Source organism: Capra hircus (assembly GCF_001704415.2).
Source record: "Capra hircus breed San Clemente chromosome X unlocalized genomic scaffold, ASM170441v1, whole genome shotgun sequence".
Taxonomy (NCBI): Eukaryota; Metazoa; Chordata; class Mammalia; order Artiodactyla; family Bovidae; genus Capra; species Capra hircus.
Window position 1 is genome coordinate 48,876,310 of NW_017189517.1, and position 24,257 is coordinate 48,900,566.

At 34.6% G+C, this 24,257-nt stretch overlaps 1 protein-coding gene across 1 annotated transcript in view; it reads right to left on the reverse strand.

Annotated features, from left to right (window-relative positions):
- LOC108634446 (protocadherin-11 X-linked) overlaps positions 1-22,468 on the reverse strand; it is a gene marked incomplete at its 5' end in the record, with an annotated part of 732,405 nt that extends 709,937 nt beyond the window's left edge. The window contains one exon of the mRNA XM_018044115.1: positions 19,970-22,468. Within this exon, the coding sequence (XP_017899604.1) occupies positions 19,970-22,468 (2,499 nt within the window). The remainder of the gene's footprint in view (positions 1-19,969) is intronic.
- Positions 22,469-24,257: the final 1,789 nt, after the last annotated feature.

Sequence of the window (24,257 nt, forward strand, 5' to 3'; positions counted from 1 at the left end):
GGTCATGAGGAAGGAAGCTGACATATGCAAGGCGTGCTCAGACTTCAGGGACCCCTCTGGAAATTCCTAAGCATGTACCCCAACAAAAATCTGCCGGCTTTTGTGCTCTGCTTTTCCACTCTTCTGACATTTTCTGGTAAAAGTCAATTCAGGGCTTTAGTCTTCTGCATTTGAAAGAGTGTTTCAATCCAAAAACCCCTCTGATGGCTTTCTGGCCTGCCTGCAGGACTCGTACAGCTGCGCATGTGATTGTTTGAGGTCTCCTGATCGCAGGAGGCACAGGAAGCTTAAAACATCCTAGGAATGTAGGGGCTTCCGAGGAGTCAAAATCTTTAGAATAGGACTGATTAAAGGTTTCATTTGTTGAGTCAATGCTTGCTGCCAAATTTTCATATCCTTTATTTTTAGATATAGTTGGTATATAGAAATGCAAGTAGTAGACCTGGTATTAGCAACATTAGATCTTTGAGTTAAGTACCTTCTTTGTTATATCCCACTGCACCTTTGTTCTATAGAGATGTAACTTTAATGCTTTAAGGAGATGCAGATTAAAGAAAAACACTTCAGGGGAAACAAAATTAACATTCATTAAGAAAGAGAGCCAAAAAGTGTTAACAAGCCTCTTGGCCAGAAGATAATGTAAATCACCTGAGACCTTTTGTATACAAAATGATGTATAGAAAGAGTCTGAGCTGCGAACGCTACATAATTTTGTGTTACCCATTGATCTCCATGTTTTATCAAAAGTATAAAAGGCCTTCTGAACAATAAAGGAGGGGGCCAGCTTCTCGGACCAGCTTCTCGGGGCCAGCTTCTCAGACCAGTTTCTCGAACTAGTCTCTCGGCCTGGTTTCTTGGGAATCTGGCTCCCCCCATGTCTCTCTCTCTCTCTCTTCTTCTCTCCCTTTCCCTCTCTCTGCTCTTTACCTTAATTTCAGGCTGAATCTCCACCTGGGGCGAGGAGGCTCGCCAGGTCTACTTACTTGCCCTGGCTGTTAAGACCCGCATGAAAGGGAGCTTAAGGCGAGGCACCCTTAGATATTCAAGCGGGCGCCGGTGGCCCAACGTAGATGGTGCAAATTCCTTGTCTGGAATTTTATTGGCCTTCCGTGTAAACCAAGCTATTTAGCCCTCTTCCTCCACTTAATCTTCCTACTACGCTATAGTTTCTTAATCTAATCTTATATCAATCAATAAACAAGTCTTTCCACGCCAACACCGTCCACCCTTCGAATTCCCTGGATCCACCGGGCTGGACCCCGGCACCATTTGTTTAATTTTTGCTTTTATTTCCAATATTCTGGGAGGCGGGTCATAGAGGATCCTGCTGTGATTTATGTCGGAGAGTGTTTTGCCTATGTTCTCCTCTAGGAGTTTTATAGTTTCTGGTCTTACATTTAGATCTTTAATCCATTTTGAGTTTATTTTTGTGTGCAGTGTTAGAAAGTGTTCTAGTTTCATTCTCTTACAAGTGGTTAACCAGTTTCCCCAGCACCACTTGTTAAAAAGATTGTCTTTTCTCCATTGTATATTCTTGCCTCCTTTGTCAAAGATAAGGTGTCCATAGGTGTGTGGATTTATCTCTAGGCTTTCCATTTTGTTCCATTGATCTATATTTCTGTCTTTGTGCCAGTACCATACTGTCTTGATGACTGTGGCTTTATAGTAGAGCCTGAAGTCAGGCAGGTTAATTCCTCCTGTTCCATTCTTCTTTCTTAAGATTGCTTTGGCTATTTGAGGTTTTTTGTATTTCCATACAAATATTGAAATCATTTGTTCTAGCTCTGTGAAAAATATCGTTGGTAGCTTGATAGGAATTGCATTGAATCCATAGATTGCTTTGGGTAGTATATTCATTTTCACTATATTGATTCTTCCAATCCATGAACACAGTATATTTCTCCATCTATTATTGTCCTCTTTGATTTCTTTCACCAGTGTTTTATAGTTTGATATATATATATATCAAACATATATATATATATGTCTTCTGTTTCTTTAGGTAGATATATTCCTAAGTATTTAATTCTTTTCATTGCAATGGTGAATGGAATTGTTTGCTTAATTTCTTTTTCTATCTTCTCATTATTAGTGTAGAAGAATGCAAGGGATTTCTGTGTATTCATTTTATATCCTGCAAATTCACTGTATTCATTGGTTAGCTCTAGTAATTTTCTTTAGGGTTTTCTATGTAGAGGATCATGTTATCTGCAAACAATGAGAGTTTTACTTCTTCTTTTCCAATTTGGATTCCTTTTATTTCTTTTCTGCTCTGATAGGTGCGGCCAAACTTCCAAAACTATGTTGAATAGTAGTGGTGAAAGTGGGCACCTTTGTGTTGTTCCTGACTTTATGGGAAATGCTTTCAATTTTTCACCATTGAGGATAATGTTTGCTGTAGGTTTGTCACATATAGCTTTCAATATGTTTAGGTATGTTCCTTCTATCCCTGCTTTCTGAAGAGTTTTTATCATAAATGGATGTTGAATTTTGTCAAAGGCTTTCTCTGCATCTATTCAGATAATCATATGGCTTTTATTTTTCAATTTGTTAATGTGGTGTATTACATTGATTGATTTGCAAATATTGAAGAATCCTTGCATCCCTGGGATAAAGCCCACCTGGTCATGATGTATGATCTTTTTAATGTGTTGTTGGATTCTGATTGCTAGAATTTTGTTAAGGATATTTGCATCTATGTTCATCAGTGATATTGGCCTGTAGTTTTTTTTGTGGCATCTTTGTCATGTTTTGTTATTAGGGTGATTGTGGCCTCATAAAATGAGTTTGGAAGTTTACCTTCCTCTGCAATTTTCTGGAAGAGTTTGAGTAGGATAGATCTTCAGTTCAGTTCAGTTCAGTCGCTCAGTCGTGTCCGACTCTTTGTGACCCCATGAATAGCAGCACACCAGGCCTCCCTGTCCATCACCAACTCCTGGAGTTCACTCAGACTCACGTCCATTGAGGATAGGTGTTAGCTCTTCTCTAAATTTTTGGTAGAATTCAGCTGTGAAGCCGTCTGGTCCTGTGCTTTTGTTTGCTGGACGATTTCTGATTACAATTTTAATTTCCGTGCTTGTGATGGGTCTGTTAAGATTTTCTGTTTCTTCCTGGTTCAGTTTTGAAAAGTTGTACTTTTCTAAGAATCTGTCCATTTCATCCAAATTGTCCATTTTATTGGAATATAATTGCTGATAGTAGTCTCTTATGATCCTTTGTATTTCTGGGTTGTCTGTTGTGATCTCTCCATTTTCATTTGTTATTTTATTGATTTGATTTTTTCCTTTGTTTCTTGATGCGTCTGGCTAATGGTTTGTCAATTTTATTTATCCTCTCAAAGAACCAGCTTTCGGCTTTTCAACTTGGGGTTTCTAACATATTTTATAAGCCAGACCAATCTGAAGAAGAAAGAGAATTTTGACAACTCTATTAACAAGGTTAGGTTTTAATATGAGAGGGGATATGGAATTTCTCCATGAAAAGCAAAATGCACCATGAAATTTACAATTTCACACAAAGACACTGCCCAATGGCAGTTGTGGTAGGATTATAGTTAAGGCAGATTTGGCATATAGCTGAGAGGGATTGGGGGCAGGAGGAAAAGGGGACGACAGAGGATGAGATGGCTGGATGGCATCACCGTCTTGATGGACGTGAGTTTGAGTGAACTCTGGGAGTTGGTGATGGACTGGGAGGCCTGGCGTGCTGCAATTCATGGAGTTGCAAAGAGTCGGACATGACTGAGTGACTGAACTTAACTGAACTGATGGTAATTTTTGAGTTAGATTGATTTTAGATATGATTGTTCCCCCAAAATAAGAGTATCAAATACATTTTGACTTTAGCAGATGAAAAAAGAGTAAGTGAGGGTGTATTTTATGAATGATAATGATTATCTTCCCAGGGCCATGTCATATTGAGAAGCTCCTTTTGGTAAAATACCTAAAACCAGTATGTGGTCTCTGGTATATGGACCACATTAAGATCAACTTCAAAAATATGATATTAAAAACCATACAAATATGAAGGAGAAGTTTGTTCACTAGAAATGTGGCAATGTATTACTCTTGCAAGCTTTTCCTGTTATTGAGCCCTTAGCCTTATTTTTATATCCAATCTTCCACTTTATTACCCTATCCTATTATTGGCTCTACATTCCCAAGGTGCATGTTCTGAAGAAAATAGCCACTGACTTTAAGATTGTTAGTGATTGTTTTTTATTTTATCTTGGATAGCTGGAAAATGCTCAATAATTATAAATGAGCTGCTGCTGCTGCTACTGCTGCAACTGCTGCTAAGTCATGTCAGTCGTGTCCAACTCTGTGCGACCCCATAGATAGAAGCCCACCAGGCTTGCCCATCCCTGGGATTCTCCAGGAAAGAACACTGTAACAAACCATTATTTCTCTACTCATGGTGATGTTCATTTCCTTTACACAAAAAGGTAAAATAATTAATGATTTTTTGTTAACAATCACCAACTAGTATGGAAATGTTTTATAGTAATTTTGGCATTCCAGCATCCTGATATAAGGCTGCTTAGCAATGATATGAAAGAAAACTAACCAAAACAAAACCGCAGTCTCCAAGGATGCTTCCTGCATGCAACTTAGAAAGATTTTTTTTCTGTCATAATAAGAACCAAAGAAAAAAACATACCTATTCAAGAACTATCTGATTTATTTTCATCTATTTCTAGGAAGTAGGTGGTATATTTGCTTTCAGTGTGTGTGTCAAGAACTACATTCCTTAAAGACGTGTATGTGTTTATGCGTGTGCATGCTTGTGTAATATACTCTCAATTTGGGAAGGGATATACAGTTTCTGAGTTTTCAGGGTAGCTCTATCGCATTATAATTTCGATGTTAGCTACATTTGATATCCCACAGCTTTCTCCATCTGTCCTCTTTTCACAATTTGATAACTTTGACTTTTAGTATTGAGGAGAAAGTGATAAAATGAGTTCTATCTGTGATGACCATTTCATCTCAATACTTTGGTGACAGTTTTTATGAATATACAAGCACATTTTAAATAGAGTTCTCAATATCTGCTACAATTCACTATGGAAAACATTTTTCTATTGAGGACAAGAATACATTTTTAAAAAATTGTATTTATAAGAAATGTCACATTGAGATTCTCCTTTTGCTAAAATACCTAAAAGCAGGATGTGGTTCTCTGGTATATGGACACCATTAAGATCAATGGCTTAAAATTTCCCATTTATAATTTTAAGTGCAACTCATGGATGGAAAATGTAACAAGAATCAAAGTAACTGAACTAAATACTCTAAATCTTTCTAAGTTTAATGAATAAAAATGATATAATATCATTTTTTTTTTTGAAAATAGTTTCCGGAAGCTACTATTTGAAAGGTTATATGATCTAGTCATTTATTGAGACGTTGCATTTTACAAGGATTATGCTAGTTTAATGTTAAGAAACAGGAAAGATATTGAAGAAAAGGGTACCATCCAGGCTTCTTTCATTTTTAATAAAATCACAGGTAACATTCTTTCATTTTATCATATTCTCTCTGCTACTAAAAGTATGTTTTCTAACATTATCTCCACAATTACACTTCTACTTCACTGACAATGGATTAATTACTTTTGTTGTTCTCACAGAAGTGTCTTAGCCAAAGGAAGTGCTCAATGTAACTCTGGTAAGTCGTGCAGTTTTATGGAAGTACCAAAGTGCAACCTACAGTCAAGGAACAAGAAGTAGTAGGTATGACAAAAATGTGGGCTGCATGGAGTAGTAGGAGATAAGTATATCTGATTAAACATGTAAAATCTTTTAAAAATAGAGTAATTGAGGTTTTATCTGATATACAACATCTGCTTTATTGACTATGCCAAAGAATTTGACTGTGTGGACTACAACAAACTCTGGAAAATTCTTAAGGAGGTAGGAATACCTGACCACCTGACCTGCCTCGAGATATCTGTATGCAGGCCAGGAAGCAACAGTTAAAACTGGACATGAAACAACAGACTGGTTGTAAATAGGAAAAGGAGTACGTCAAGGCTGTATATTGTCACCCTATTTATTTAACTTATATGCAGAATACATCATGAGAAATGCTGGGCTGGATGAAGCCCAAGCTGGAATTAAGATTGCTGGGAGAAATATCAATAACCTCAGATATGCAGATGACACCACCTTTATGGCAGAAAGTGAAGAAGAACTAAAGAGCCTTTTGATGAAAGTGAAAGAGGAGAGTGAAAAAGTTGGCTTAAAACTCAACATTCAGAAAACTAAGATCATGGCATTTGGTGCCATCACTTCATGCCAAATAGATTGGGAAACAGTGGAAAAGGGGCAGACCTTATGTTTTGGGGCTCCAAAATCACTGCAGATGGTGACTTCAGCCATGAAATTAAAAGACTCTTGCTTCTTGGAAGACAAATTATGACCAACCTAGACAGCATATTAAAAAACAGAGACATTACTTTGCCAACAAAGGTCCATCTAGTCAAGGGTGTGGTTTCTCCAGTAGTCATGTATGGATGTAGAGTTGGACTGTAAAGAAAACTGAGTGTCGAAGAACAGGTGCTTTTGAAATGTGGTGTTGGAAACGACCCTTGAGAGTCGCTTGGACTGCAAGGAGATCCAACCAGTCCATCCTAAAGGAAATCAGTCCTGAATATTCACTGGAAGAACTGATGCTGAAGGTGAAGCTCCAATATTTTGGCCACCTGATGTGAAGAACTGACTCATTAGAAAAGACCCTGATGCTGGGAAAGATTGAAGGCAGGAGAAGAAGGGGAGGACAGAGGATGAGACTGTTGGATGGCATCACTGACTCAATGGACATTAGTTTGAGTAAACTGCGGGTGTTGACGATGGACAGGGAGGCCTGGTGTGTTATAGTCTTTGGGGTCACAAAGGTTTGGACACGACTGAACGACTGAACTAAACTGAAAAGGGACTTTTTTCACTTCACTTGATCAAATCCGTGTTTCAGGAAAGTGTTTTGGGTACAGGGTAAAAAGTAACTTGGAACAATGAAACTAGGAAGCAGGCCAAACTATTAGCAGTGGAACCAGTAACTCCTGATGAAAACCTGAATAAGTAAGTGGAAAGGTTTTTAAAATGTCCAAGGTATTTTAGAGGCAAGATCAACAGTATTTGGTTGCTATTGGGTGTGAATCTGAAAAGTGTTGATGGTTTTAAGATTCTTCTTGAAATGGGTTAAGTAAATATGCTTGCTCACTTCCAATTTCAAGGAATTTAGAATGAACAACTAATACATGTAAGATACTCTACTAGTGATACACACAGACACACACACACACCCTTCTAATTATTACAATAAAACCTTTTAATTATTTTTTTCTTTTTAAAAGTCCTGTACATTCAGGGATTTTCTGCACCAGAAAAACTGAACTTTTTTTTTAAATTTTTTTACTTTTTAAACATACTTTCCATTAAACTTGCTGGGTAAGAGACTTTTTACACTAATAAAAAACAAGAGATAACCTTGATTGTTCCACATATCTACCTCTTAAAACCCCATCCTTCACCCTAACCACTATCATTCTCTACATTTCTTTGCTTATAGTAGAAGCTTGAGAAATATCTAATTAATCTTATTTGAACTCATTTTAAACTCCATTATGTATAGCATGTTCTAAGAAAAACAGTAGTTAGTAAGTGGTACCATATTAACAATGTTCACAGAATTTGAGTACAATAAAATGCACAAAACTAAAACTTCAGTTGAATATGAGTCACTTCAATCTACTTCATTGCTTTGGATCAGTTATCTCACAATATTAGTGACCAGGGATGCCAATATATAAAGTTCTAGTTAACACAACACAGTTATATGATCAAACTGCAAGATATTAATGTGTTAAAAATTATTTTAGGATCCCTGATGATGTTAATGAAATTGGTAGACCCTGCTGACAACAAGCACTTCAAAAAATATCAAAAGATATGTTATTGCAATGCAGAAACAACTTTATTCATAGGTATGTCACGTATACAGATTTACACATACTTTATGCACTGAAAAATACATCAAATACAACCAGTGTTAATTATATGTATTCCAGTTTAAAGATGCTTTATAATAGTCATTCCAACATATTTACACAAAAACCTGTTTATTCCTTTTTGAAAACTACAGCTACAAATAACAAAGCAAAAACACAATTGTAAGAATGACAGTTTATGATGGCTCTTGTATTTTTAATCTTCACAATTTTAATGTTACTTTAAACAGCTTGTCTATAATGGTAGTTCTTAATACTGCTGCTGCTGCTAAGTCACTTCAGTCATGTCTGACTCTGTGTGACCCCATAGACGGCAGCCCACCAGGCTCCCCTGTCCCTGGGATTGTCCAGGCAAGAACACTGGAGTGGGTTGCCATTTCCTTCTCCAATGCATGAAAGTGAAAAGCGAAAGTGAAAGTGAAGTCGCCACCCCATGGACTGCAGCCCACTAGGATCCTCTGTTCATGGGATTTTCCAGGCAAGAGTACTGGAGCGGGGTGCTATCGCCTTCTCCAGTTCTTAATACTAACTCCATTCAAAAGCAAAAATGATAATTATACACATTACCCAGCTTAAAAACTGAACCTATTCTCACAAATATTTCCAAAATTTATGTCAATTAATAGTCTGCACTGAGCTGTTTATAAAGTATATGTGTGTATACACATTCATAAATAATTATGTATGCATTTATATGATTATGGCAAATCCATATCTTAGCCTTTGATGGAAATATAAACCCATAAAGTGGAAGATTTATGAAACTGAAAATCTGACATTGTATAGAGCACTAAGTTATTTATGTCTTATTTTTTTGTCTCAGAGATATTAAAAGTAAATAAGGTATTAATTCAAATAAATGTCATTATTTTAATTAATTGTTTGGTATATATTTTAGTTATGCCAACCGAATAAAAATTGACCATTACTGAAGGCAAATTTATCTTAGTTTTTTTGTGTGTGCAAAAGATGTAGTATCTGCACAGGTACTTAGGAAAAAATTTAATTTTTCATGTATAATTTAATGTTACTGGATCTGTGATCCTTCAGAAAACAAGGAAACTTTATGAAGAGATGCACCACAGTTACATTAGAGGCAAAGCAATTTAGAAGTTAAAAAAAACACACACATAAGCATGTATTTAAAATGCACTGGATATGACAGGAGTTTTGTTAAATAAAAGGTGCTGTGTAGGATGATATAAGGGATAAAGGATAATTAAAGTTTGGAAGTGAGACATGAGTTTAAAAGAAGAGAGAATAACATTGTCAATATAGATGCATGATCTTTGAACAAGTTGTCTTTATGCTTATACTACTTTTTTTCTGCTAAAAATTTGACAAACACATAAACGCAAACATGTGTGTACTTATTATACATACTGTAATCCATTTTATTCCCACTGTATTAGAATTACATAAACGTCAAATTAAAATGAACTTTCCTCTAGACTTACAATTAGGTCTCTCAATTTTAAGAGTTTGATATGACTGTCTTTCAAGTTCCAAACTTAAAAAGACTTCAGTGTATGTACCTCATCATTTCTACAATTTCCATGCATTTTGAAATAAATGTGTGTATAGTCTTGCAACCAACTAAAATTTATGTATGTAAAACAGAATTGTAGCACCATGTAGAATTTTGTTGTTAAATGTTATCAATTGCTCTAGATTTGGATAATGATAACTTCATATAGCATGTTAATTTTTGTCCTGTTTAAAATGAAAAAAAGTAATATTATTTTGTAGCACTAGATAAAGTCTGGATCTTTATAGAGTCAAACAGTTTTATCAGATAGACAAAATATACCCATGTTCAATGAAAAACTGCATTTTGGTTACAGATATTTTGGCAACACATAGATAAAGCTGTGATACCTGTATGGAAGAGAAATCAGCACCTTCTCTTGAATAACTATATTTATGTGAAAAAAAAGGTAATTATTCAATCTGCACATCATAAATAATATATATAATTATCTACAAGAAAGACACCCAATACATAGTTCTGAATGAGTGACCAAATAAAATTAATAAGAAGATAAATTAAAAAAAACAATAAGATATAATCTCTCATTTAAAAGTTCATAAATCAGTTTTCCAGAATCCATGCAATTTCATTTTTGTGTGTTTTTTCTCAGCTTGAATATGAGACTAGGTCTGTGTTTACATATCAAATGAGCTGATCAAATTTGTTCTTGTGTGTGTGTGTGAAGTTGTGTTAAATTACTTTGAGGCTGTGATACTGAACAACTATTTGAGCTGTATATTTGTACTACCAGAAACATTTTTGTTAAAGGTGATAGCATTTATGAGCAATTCTGTTTAGTTTTAAAGTATTATTGTAATAGAGATTTGCATTGGTTTTGAAACAGGTTAGAACTGACATGTAATAAGACAAGTAAAAACATTTTAATGCTTATTGGATTTCTGAAAAAGTTTTTCACCAGTATTGTATATTCATTTACTTCTAACAACAACCAAATAGAGTAAAAGTGGTATTATTCAAATATTCTCTAAGTATCTAATGAAACCATTATTTTGCTATCTAATGTGTTTTATCAAGTATTAAAAAAATGAAAATGCTTTGAAAGTGTATTTCAAACAGAACAACATTTTATGAAATAAATCAATGAATAATTAATATAAGGCTCCAGGACAAGGGAGAAAAGTGCAAATATTTCTAGAATATCCAGTGAAATACTTCATTTTCATTATTATGTCAATTTGACTATTTGAAACCAAATAGAATGTGACTTTTTTTTTACTTCACAAAAACACTTACTCCTAATTGGATAGTATAGTGTATGTGTAGATAATTAAATATAATTAATCACTTATAAAGGGACAGTTAATTTTAATTGAGAATATCTATGATATGAAAAAGGCAAGAGTTTGTTATGAGACTTTTTGGAAATAATTAAATAACTTGGTTGTTCATTCTACGGGAACTTACGGCAGGTAATTAGATGGTATTCCTTTTATCGAAAAAGCTTTTTCATCTACTTGATATTCTCACTGAGGGGAGATTAGTCTCACAGTGGAGATGTACAGCATGCCTCTTTATTATATCTTCAACTAGTCAGACTCTGCTATTTAATAAATATGTCTAATCATAATAAAAATATGCATAATAATTGAGTCAATTACCACTATGTATAAAAAATCCTGCATGTATAGTTTATCATAAAAAAAGGAAAGAATATTTCTTTAATTTTAAAGTGCACCACTTTTAAAGGTTAAACAGAATTACCAAGTGAATTATAAAGAAAAATTTACTGGAATAGCTTGAAATAAAAACAAATAGTTTTAAAATTCTTCATGCAAAATCTATCTAAGATTTACTAAATTTTTCTACATCAAATGTGTATTACATGTCCAATAAAAATAAAGGCATATTACTATGCTACAATTTTAAAAGTCTGCTCCTAATTCAAATATCACATAAGGCCACAGGTGTTATAATATGAACATCCATGATGCATGGAAAAAACACATTGCACAGTAGTTCTTTTGAAAAATAATTATATACAACACATACAGCTTCATAATATCATAAGGCCTTTGAGTATGCTAGAAATCTAAATATTTAAAGTAGACAAAACTAAGGAAAATCTAAGAAAAATGTCTGTCACAGAAAAGCACCTACAGGAAGCATTTACAGAGTATTGCCCAAGTTCACATGAGATTACTTAAGATCTGCTTGTCTTATAGCACTTCGGTTGAGATGAGGTTTCATATCACACCTAGCTAGAAGCACAATTACAAAATCTAATTAATTGTGACTAATGCAGGTGGCAAAATGGTAAAATGAGGCAGTATTATTTTGTGTTAAAATTAGATTAGCAAATATTTTACAAAATAATGATTGATTAAATCTAAATTCAACTTAAAAATTATTCTAAACTGTACATTTTCTCATTGACAATGTCAACAGGATGTTCAGCAGAGAAAACAAAGTATACATAAAAGATTGACTGATGGATAGAATGAAAATTGTTTGATAAGATTTTCAATGTAAGTCATCGAAAATAAAAGTAACAAGAAATGTAATGGCAAAACTATTCTACTTGTAAAAATAAACTTTTATATTTAATGCAAAATAAGGAAATACATTTAGCAATTTTATTTTTTGGTTTATGTACTGTGGATTTTAATCAAAAGAAAGTAATAGTCCTTTGAGTGCTTCCAGGGGTGAAATCATACAGCATATTCTAGTTAATCAATTAGATAGTCCCTAAAAGTTTATTTGATGACTAGTCTTAAGATTTGCTTTCCTTCTGTTTTCTCTATTCACTGGCTAGAGTATGAACCAAAGCGACCATCAAGGACACTTCATTGAGAATATTCTAGGAGTCCATTAATGGCAACACAAGAGATGGGAAAATATCTGAGATCTTGTAATAACACCACTGATTAAATTAAAAGTATCAGCAAAGCAACTGACAAAGAAGGAATCAGCTAGAAAAATACATATTTTTGTTCTCTCTGGCTCTTGTGAAAAATGAGATTCAATGCTGTCCATACTGTGCTCAAAGGGTAATATTATTTCTTCAAGCATAATCAAAGGACAGATCAAGGGTAGTTAATAATCAAAAGCAGGATCCATTTTCATCAATGGCCGAATTTTAAATACTGTTAAATCTTGATCATCATTAGTTTATATGGGTAAATATTTAGCCTTAAAGAGCAGGAAAGAAATCAGTTCAGAAGTTCCTTTCTCACAGAAATAGTATTCTGTGAGATGGGATCACTAGCAGCTTTAAAAATAGTTTCTATTTTCATCTTTTACAAAGATGATACCCAAACAAATATTGAGGAATTTTTTAAGGGATTCTGAATAACTGTTTCAAGACTTTTTCATCTGCATATATACAAAGGAGTAATTAGGAGTTTTCCTTATTACAGTCATAAAGGAAAGGGTCACAGAAGTAGAAGAAAAATGAAGTGTTATCTAGTTCACAGAATGTGTCATGAAACAAATATTTAAAATGCTCTCATGCCAGAAGCCAGCGTGAGGAACTCCACCCATCGCAAAGGTCATGAGGAAGGAGGCTTGGCATTACGCAAAGGCGGGATTAAGCCTCAGGAGACCCCCTGTTCCCAAGCATCTACCCCCAAAACCAGAGTCTGCCTACTTTACTGTTTTATGCTCTCACTTACACCTCTGACTTTATGGGGGGCTGTCCCCCACCACCTCTCTCAGTGAAGGAGTTAACTTGCAGCTCCAGTCAATAAAAATTCCTGGGCGTGACAAGACTGTTTCAACTTACAAACTCCTCTGAAGGTTCTCTAGCCTGCCTGAACAGGTTCATCCAGCCACATGTGATTGTTTACAGCCTCCCAACTGTGAGAGGCATGAGATGCTTTAAACTTTCTAAATACAGATTCTTTTGAGAAGTTAGAAAATTATTAGTATAGTATAGTGGGTTGATTAGGAATTATATTAGTGAAGGGTTTTTCATTTGTTAAGCCAATATTTGCCACTAAATCTCCATATTCCCTGCCCTTATAATGAATATAACTAGCATCTAGGATAAATAAGTATTAACCTTTGATATTAATCATGTTAAACCTTAGGCTAAGTAAATTCCTTTTCTTGATTATAACCCCCTGCACCCTCACCCTATAGGAATGAAACTTTATCTGGTACCTTCGGAGGGTGGCGCATAGTTTAAGAAAAAACCACCCCTGGAAAAAATAAGTTTTCTGGTTGACTGACCGTTATCAGAAAGGGCCATAAAATGTCAGCAGGCCTCATGGCCAGAAGATAATGTAAAACCCCTAAGGCCTTTGTATACTTTTATATGAAGCACCTGATTTTGACAAGGGTCAGGTCTGATGACCCCGCATGACTCTGTATTCTATCTCTGTGTGTAACAAAAAGTATATAAGCAAACATGAAAATAAAGAAATGGATCAGTTTCTGGAAAGACTGATTCCCCCGTGTCTTTCTTTCTTTCCCCTTTTGGCTGAATTCCCATCTGGAGCGTGGATGCTCGCCAAGCCTGCTAATTTTGCCCTGGCTTCTAAGACCCACGCGAGAGGGAGCCCAAAGGCGGGACACCCTCTGCTATTCAAGTGGCCTACATAGGTGGTGCAAACCTCTTGTCTCGAGGTTTTATTGGTACTCCGTGTAAACTAAGTTATTAAGCCTCTTTTTCTCCACTAATTTTCCTACTACACTATTCTTTTCTAATCTCTCTTTATATTTCTAATTAAATAGCTTTTTCCTAGGACACCGACTCCATCTCCCCTTCGAATTCCCTGGATCCACCGCGGCTGGACCCCAGCACTCTCATATAATAATTATTTGTACAAATGGTCATGAAGCCCCAGTAGTTGATCATGGGACATATGAAATATTAATTCATTTTCTTGGCCTTCATCACTTTACTCACAATTAAACTGAGGCTATGGATTTTGGAAACTCCTACTCTTAGTACACCATCTTGGTAACTGCAAGGCATTGACTCTAAGGGTATAATGAGTTGGCTCAATTTTGACATTCCTTGAAATGATTTGAATTAAACTGAATTATTTAATTTAAGAAGTGGGAAAGGAATTATAAGGTTATTCTACATGAATAACTTTCACAAAGGTAAAATTTAATTTTAGGTATTTTTCTACAATAGTTGTTTATAAGTATTGCAATACAATATTGTAATTTATGTGACATTTCTCATTACCAGTAAAAGCTACAATCACAATCTTTATCATTAACTAAGTTATATTTAAAACACCAGATAGCAAGTATGTTCAAGGAATTTGATATTAATGGAGGTACCAGGGATTCTGTACTGAGTAAATGGAAATGCTAAATTTTAACAGAAATCTTCAAAAAATACTGCCTATATGTTAGATATACAAGAATTACACTAATTTTAAATGCTAAATAAAGCATAAACCACTTTTAAATGCCTGTACACCAATGAACACTTCAAATAATACACTAATTTAATGTACATACATAATAGACCAAATTCTATTCTCACTTTGCAAGGTAAGATGATACACAAAGAAGCATCTGAATGAGAAGCCAGGAAACATTTCTTATGTAATAATTTTAAGGGTTCTTTATACTCCCTTTTTGTCACACAAAATCGTATGTTTCTTTAACTTTTATTAATACTGTTAGTAAGTCATAAGCAGCTTAAAAATACAATATAAAATTGAGACACATCATTCCTTCCTCAATATATATGTACACCCAGTTTGAGGCATTCAGTCATTTGTATAGGAAATTGATTGATCAACATATTGTAGAGAATAAGTTAAAGGGCACATTACTCAAAGCAATGGAATGTATTCAGAAAATTAATGCCAGACAAATAATGTAGATTTATTTAGCTGTGACTATAGTGTATATTTTCCTTTGTAGTTTCAAAATTAAGATAAAATCTTTCAAAATATCCTATTTAAATCCTTGTCTCTACTCTCATATGACTGGAATTATGTTTCATTACATAAGAAATACCAACATGTTTTTTCCAAAATGTCAGGGAGTATAAAGAACTGACATTCTTGAGAGGTAAAAATAGAAAAAAAAAAAAACCCTTATTTTTCAGTATTTATAGAAAAAAGAAACATAATTACAGCAAAAATAAATTTTTAATGATTCAAGTAGTGAAACAACATGATTATAGTCAACATAAAAACCTATTAAAATTTGTTTATATTAATCTAATTTTTAAGCAGAGTGATGGATATTTATACTTATTTTCTCAACAACACTGTATTAGTGAATATTTTTCAAAAAATCAACTGGAGTGTTTGTGGTTGTTGCTGTTTGGAGTATTAAAGAAAATCTCTTTCCCTGGATACCTTTCAGAGGGTAGCTTGGATAATTCAGCTTCACTTCCAAACTCCTGGAGATGATGTTTAAAATCTTCAGCAATTGAACAAGGCAAGTAATTCCATGTTTCATGATTGATATATTAATCATCAGTTTGTACATCAAGACACATTATAGTACATCACAATTGTTGACATTCAGAGCAAGCAAATGGAGAAACAGCATGATAAAACTTGTTTTTAAATCACACTACACTATTTCTTCCACAAATTTAAAATTGTGATTGCAAATTATAGCCAAAGTAACATGAGGTTCAGTGGGACATAATTTTTAATGTGATTTTTGTTTTGCTTGCCTTTATAGTGGGAAATCCAGACTACAAGATTAATGATCTTAGCCAAATTTTGAAATCACAAATCATTGAGTTTTTTGGAAGGGGAATGGAATTATGTTGTTCCTAGAAAGTTATATCTCACTGTAGATTTCAATAGTTGATGTCCTGGAATCAATCTAGGACAAGAAAATAACATGTTATCAAAATCAGGTGGCTGGGTTCTAGGAGTCTTAATTGCCAAGCATGCTATGTGGCTAAAATTCATATTGCTAAAATACAGATACACAAGATCAAGGTTATGGAATTTAACAGTGGTGAATACCAATCCTATTCCAAGCTAATTCAGACTCCTCTTACATTTCAAATCCATTTATAATACCTACATTCATGTAACCATGAATTGTTTCTTTTTGAAATGAAGTATCTTAAATACATGGCTAAGACAGTGACTTGTACACAGAAGGCTTGTAAACATTTTAAGATAATAAATTCATTTTTTCCCTATTTTCCAAATATATTTTCTTCACAATATTTTAATGGGAGAACTGTGTTAAGCAAGGCTTCATTTTGGCATTGTATCTCTCTTATACAAATATCAAAATTGATTCTAAAATGATTATTCTTATTGTTTCCCCAAGCAAACACTATCTGCTTACTCTGAAAGATGGAAATAAAAAGCAAACTGTAGGATCATCTTTCAGACTTCTTGTTTTTAATTTATACTACAATATATACAGAAATGCCATCCAGAATACTTGTAAAAAATTATCAAAGAGTATCTTTGCTGGGTTTATACCATTAAACCTGGGTTTATACCATTAAACCCAGGTATAAATCATTTCATGCAATAGATACACTTCTATCTAATGAATATTCCATATTTTTCAAAACACAAATGTCAGGAAAAAAAAACTATGGAAAATATTTGATTCTCTTTTTAAAACATGAATTTTTTTTTTATAAATCCACTTATATCTTACTGCCTCCTAGGACCAGTTAATTTCTTCACTCTCATATTTCTATTCAGATGAACGGTGAACTAAATGTAAATATCACCCTAAAACCTCCTTTAAAAAGTGTATTTCTCACTTTGTTTAAAGACAATTGAATTTAATTCTGCCTTCTGATAACACTAATATTTTATTCCACTGTCAGAATTTCCTTAAGGAACAATGAATTTTTATTTTATTGGCTGACAGTTTTCCCCATTTTGTATGATGATTTTTTGAAAAGAAGACACCTACTGTATTTGAATTTTATAAATACATGAGTTCTTTTTCAGTGCTCAGTGAATTCAGCATTCTGCAACATCAGTGAATATAAGATGACTCTTCTTGGCATTAATCAGAAAATGAAGTGTATATAGAAAGGGTGAAGAACATTGCAAATGTTGCAAAAAATACAAGAATTCAAATTATTTTTAGTATCACATTAGTCTGCCTAAGTTCACCAATTCATACCAGAAGATATTTAGTAATTAATCTGAAACAGCTGTCAACCTATGACATAAAGTATATAATTTACCTATTTCTTAAGATCAGAAAAAGTATAATTTCATCTGAGAACACATTGATTCTAAGATAGTCCTTTTAGCTAATAAAAAACAAATGATAACTAATATTTTATTCTCATTAACATCTACTTTCCTTATTTTGCCTGTCCTGTGAAATTATTATCCTATGTTTAGGAAAATATTTATTTGCTAAATAAAATAAAATGTCTGAATAAAAGTTATTAATTGTATTGACTTTCTCAGGATTAGAAAATAGTTTAAAAGAAGCAGAAGATATTTGGAAAACACTTTCAATTTTTTGCTTCATCTATGGTTTGCTTACTGTAATGTTCTTGTCTTCATGTAAAATAAGTCTAGCTCTTAAACATCTCCACGCTTTTGAAAACAGTTGAAACCAGAATTTTCTCTCTTAACAAACTTCACAAGCCAATCTATTAAAAATGATGCTCTATGAAAGTAATTCACAAACCCTACTCATTGTAGGTTTTTAAGTGAATCACATATTTACCCCTGGGAAAAGTGCTATTAGGTTACACAACACACATAAAGTGCTAGTCATAAAAAAATAGTTTTTTTGTTGAGAAATGTTTCCAAAAACAGAATGATAGCAATGAGAATTAGGAAATGAGATCACAGTTTTTAATGTTTAAATATAAATAAAAACTCACCATGATGAGATGTTAGGCATCTGTTATGTTTGCCACCCATTTAAGATCCACCTTGGTAGAAAACATGGGGCTCATGTGGACTGTAGAAATAACCACTACCCTGTAAACTCATTCAAATCATATAAAATACTCCACAGAGAGTAGGGGTCTATTTTACCATTTACAATATCATAATTATGAAATTATTGTAACAAAAATGAACACACAACAAAATTAGTTTCTTAAGTTTGCTCAGTGATTGAGAAAGGCTAACATTGTATTATTTAACTATGCATTGATCCTTGAGTGACCTCGATTCTTAAGACATTTCCTAATCATGAATTATTTTCATTGCTATTTGAAATCCTGATAGACTTCTTTAATATCTCTAACTTTGGTGAAAAGAAACTTATTCTGACTTTCATATTACTACATTTTATTAAGCCTAACTGTGTTTTTAGAAGCTTTTATCAATTGAAATTGGGATGAAGACCTTCTTAAGAGTAACACAAACAAAGTCAACATATGGCAAGATTTTGAGAGAAAAAAAATGTAGATAAATTCTATCATATAACTTTATTAAGGAAATAATCATATTTAATTTATTTAATTTAGTTGTGGATTTCTAGAAACATTTTTATTGATTTCTCCATGAAATATAGATAAGACTGTATAAGCTCTTGTTTTCATAATTCATTGGGTTTTAAATTATTGTATGCAGACACCTTGGATCTCAATATGCTCATATTTTCCTTCAGGCCTATTAGAGAAAGCAATCATATTTCATTTTCCAAAAGTCATTATCTCTTAAGAATGTCTCTTGAAGGGCTCAATACCTTGTATGAATATGCAAATACTCAAATGAATATGTAGAGTAGAGATCTCACATATATTTCATTCTCTTGACTGAACATGAGAGTAGCATGACTTCATTTTCCTAATTTCATTCTTGCTACATTGTGTAAATACAGATGTATAAACCAAAATAATGGTGAGTTCCTAATCTGAACATTATACTTCCTTTTCATTGTGGGGGCTTGGGAGCATGGTGAGTGGGGGAGTATATCTTGATGCTATTCAACTATCTTGGGTAGACAGATTTTACCAACTGAAGCTGGAAGTCTCAGTACCATTAAGACCTGCTTATCAGATTCCAAAAGGCATTACTGTGATATATGCAGCCTGGGCAGTTCTGGTCCTCATGCTCACAACTGTACTGAGGACAGTGTCATGACCTCTGACATGACATGACCTCCAAAAATTTTGGAGTTTTTCCAGTATATTGGAGAAGGAAATGGCAACCCACTCCAGTACTCTTGCCAGGAAAATCCCATGAACTGAGAAACCTGGTAGGCTACAGTCCATGGGGTAGCAAAGAGCCGGACACGACTGAGCAACTTCACTTCACTTCACTTCTTCTCTAGCAGGAAGTGTCATAGTGCCATCTACAGACAACACCGCCCCTATTATAATCATCATTCCTCAGCCAATGTTCCTGGAATTAGGAGTCATTTTGTTCTGATTTTCCATCAAACTTAAATGAATCCATATACCTATTCAGATAATTCTGCAAAATATGATCGTTTTGATCCCCCATTGAGTCAGTAGATTCTGTAAATAATTTTGAAAAATAAAGTTAGAAAGATTAGTTAGAGACTTGGATTACCTACCAGTCTGGTGTGTACAGACACAGGGGTCTTGAAAGTTGTCACTGGATAGCTGCACTCAGAAACACTGTAGGGATCAGAACTGCTGGAAGAACACTTGGAGATGGAATCACAACCCACAAAGGTGTTATCGAGAGGCAGTTCCTGGATGATGTGGTGCTTTGAATTTAGGGGAGTTTCCGGCTGGATCTGGAAAGCAGGCTGTGGAGAGGCAGATTTGTAGTGCTGGGCCAAATCAGGGCTGTCAGGCTTGAAAGTAGTAGGTGTAGTACCCCAGTTGCACTTGCCCATGGCTTGCTCTTCCAATTCAATGGGAAGGTCTAGTGTGACAGTGTTTCTATCATTGTCAGCATTGTCTGCCTTAGCTTCTTCAATAGTGACAAAGTTAAGCAGTAAGTTCTTAGGGGTATGCTTCTTCTTCTTTTTCTTCATTATCATCATCTGCCTGTTTTCAGGGTTTGGAGTAACCCATTCAGAATTCTGCTTGTTTTTCTGAGCAGCCTTAAGGTGTGGTGATTGGCGGCATCTTACTACAGCAGTGATGAAAATGACAAGAATGACAGTTATGGTGCCAGCAACAATGGCAACCACGATCTTAACATAGTCACTTGACGGTGAGGATGTATCGGTTGTCTCAACATTTTGGGTCACTGGTGTTTCAATGTTTTTGCGCACCAATTCATAAATTAATGTAGCATTCGTCATCGACTCATTCACAAATAGATTAACATTTATGACACTGAAGAGAGAATCAGGTTGCCCTAAATCCTTGGCTTTGACTATCAGTTTGTGTAAACCAAGATCTGCAAGGACACATTTCTCCTTCAGTGTAATGTTGCCTGTTGTTTGGTCAATCATAAACAGACCTTTTGTGTTTCCTCCTACAATGTTGTAACGAAGCTCTGCATTCATTCCAGTGTCATTGTCAATAGCAACTACTGTGAAGACCACTGTGCCTGGATTAGCAGATGGTGGAACCAATTCAAAGGAGTAGTTGGAAGGAGGGACAACAAAAACTGGTTTATTGTCATTGACATCAACCACGTTTATAGTGACTTTGGCAGTTGAAGAATGTGATACCCTACCACCATCCTGAGCCTTTACATTGAAAGTATAAGATTCTTGTTTTTCTCTATCAAATGAAATATTCGGTTGGATGACACCAGTCTGTGGATCAATTGTGAAGTCATCATTCGCATCTAAAATGGAGAGAGTTACTGCAGAATTTTCTCCATAATCAGGATCAGTTACAGTGATTAGTCCTACTGTGCCATGTCTTGGAAGGTTTTCTGGGACATAGAAGTTGTACTCATTGTGAGTGAAAATTGGACTGTTGTCATTCTGATCAAGAACGGTCACTAAGACTGTGGCATTGGTTATTAAAGATGGCATCCCATTATCTTTTGCCAGAACTGTGAATGAATATTTTTCCTGTTTTTCTCTATCCAATTTCTTCACTGCAGTCAGAATGCCTGTACGATGATCCAGGTTGAATTCAGATGGAGCATCAATGCCTAGCAGGTAATGTATCTCAGCATTACGCCCAGTGTCTGCATCTGTTGCACTTATTTTTGTCAATTGGGTACCAGGAGAGTTATTCTCAGGAACAGAAAGACTTATGAAAGGTTGAGTGAAAACTGGAGCATTGTCATTTTCATCTTTTAATTTGATGAGGAGCATGGATGATTGATTCAAAGGAGGTTTGCCAGCATCTGCGGCCAGTAATTTAATGGCATATTCTCTTGTGGACTCATAGTCAAGATATGCAGCAGTCTCTAGGAGGAACTGATTACTGAACACTGGCCTTAATCTGAAAGGGACTTCATGATCTGTAAAGCATGTCACCCTACCATTATGGTCAGCATCCTTATCTGTCACAGTTATGAGAGCAATTTTGGTGTTGAGAGGAGCATTTTCTGAAAGAACCACAGTGCCATTGATTGGATTGATGATGTATCTTATGTCAATCAATGGAACATTATCATTGACATCAGTAACATTTACTAGCACCATTGCTCTTGCTGGCATCAGTCCACCATCACTTGCCAAAACCAGTAACTTGTGGTTTGGAGATTCCTCCCTATCCAGTGGTTCTTTTACTGTGATAAGTCCAGTGGTAGAGTTGAGGTGAAATAGCCTCTTGGCCATGCTGGAGACAAGATTGCTGAAATAGAAATGAATCCTGGCATTTTCACCTATATCAGCATCTGTGGCATGGAGCTGTGTTACTGAAGAACCTACAGGAGCATTTTCTGGTATACTGACTTCAATCTCATCCTCCTTAAAAACTGGATGGTTGTCATTTGTATCAGCAACACTGACTTGCAAAATAGCAGTACTGGATCTTTGAGGGAAGCCACCATCTTCAACCTTTACTTTCATTACATATGTATCTTTCTCTTCCCTATCTAACTCCTTTTGAACTATTAGTTGTGGCATCTTTTCTCCTTCTGGCGTTTCAATGATATCAAGCCCAAAAATATTTTGACCCTGAAAAACAAAGAATGAAACATTTTAGCTTATGTTATTATTTAATGAACTGGTTTTCAGTTTCTTGAAGCCACATGACATGGGATCAACTCAGAAATAAATGCTAGAGACTTGGGTTCTAAGTCCCAGATTTGTCTATAATAGTGTCAGCACAAACAAGGTGATTAACACCTCCAAACATTTGTGAAATTTGAATTGTTCTAGAAGATGTTCTCAGGTTATAGCATTTTACAGTGATAAGTGTAGCTAATTTTTGTTAATTATTAAAGATTTCAAAAAGAAGAATAATGTATAATTTAAAAAGAATTATCACCATTTCACATGGAAAATGAAATTATAAGTGAATTAACCATGGTTACCTCAAATGAATTAAAATGTCTTGTAGATTTCAGATGTTTAGGGCACTTTTCACTAACAAAAGAAACAATTAAGTATAAAATAACCAACGTAAAAGTGGATATATCACATCTAACAAATACAGCTAAAACCTTTGGCAAAGGGAGAAAATATGCAAACTCTGATAAGAATAAAACTTTGTGTAAAGAACACAAACTTTCCCTTTTTTTCCCCTATAGAAAAAGGTTCTAAAATGAATTTTTGGGAATTCCCTGGTGATCCAGTTGTTATGACATGGCACTTTTACTGCCAGGGCCCAGGTTCAATCCATGGTCAGGGAACTAAGATTCTGCAAATATGGGGTGGCCAAAAAAAAAAAAATAAATAAAAGCATCTTAGAGATTAACAGCACAATGTTATTTAAGTTCTTATTATATTATTATTATTTTTTTAATTATCAGGCACAATAGACTGAACCTAACGTGCCAAAATGTCAAATTGGAAACTATAGCTTGGAATAGTACTTATGTTTTATTCATGACAAAAAAGTCAGATTTTAGAAATGTTTAAAATCAGCCTCCGCTGATTCTGACTTCCCTCGAAACCCTCAAGGAGGTGATTCAAGTAATATAAAATTGCAAAATACTTAAAGTGTTTGGGCTCTCTTAACTGCTATTGTTTATTAGCACACAGAGGGTCTCATACTTTTAAAGTTTTTTGTTGCTGTTCAGTTGCTAAGTCCTGTCCAACTCTGCAACCCCATGGACTGCAGCATGCCAGGCTTCCCTGTCCTTCACTATCTCTTTAAGTTTGTTCAGATTCATGTCCATTGAGTTGGTGATGCTATCTAACTATATCATCTTCTGCTGTCCCCTTCTCCTTTTGCTTCTCCTTAAGTCTTTAAAATGGCAACCCACTACAGTATTCTTGCCCAGAAAATTCCATGGACAGAAGAGCCTGGCAGGCTACAGTCCATGGGGTCGCAAAGAGTCGGACACCACTGAGTGACTAACACTTTTCTTTTTTCTTTTAAGCCTTTAAAATAGTCAAATATCTTAATTTCTTTTAAGTCCAATTTATGTAATTTTTTTTAATCCCATCTTTGAACTACAATAAGATGAGCTCTACACAGATAAATCTTGCTAGCTGATTGAAGAAGTGTTCACTGGCTCTCAGAGGCAGTTCTAGCCAGTGTTTACTTGTAGCATTTTGACAGAAATGAGTAAGATAAAAAGCTACTGTTAGCAGTGAAGAAAAGATCAGAAGATCTTAAGATTCTTAGTACATGGGTGATTTATAAACGCTTTCATATACACACATACAACCACACATCACAATTTTAAATCTCCAATATATTTTTTAACATAAAAGTTGCTGACATGTGAAGATCAGTTATTGAAATCTCATTTACGTGCTCTGTCCTGAAAGAACAGGATAGCATCTGAGATCTTTCTCTCATAGTTTT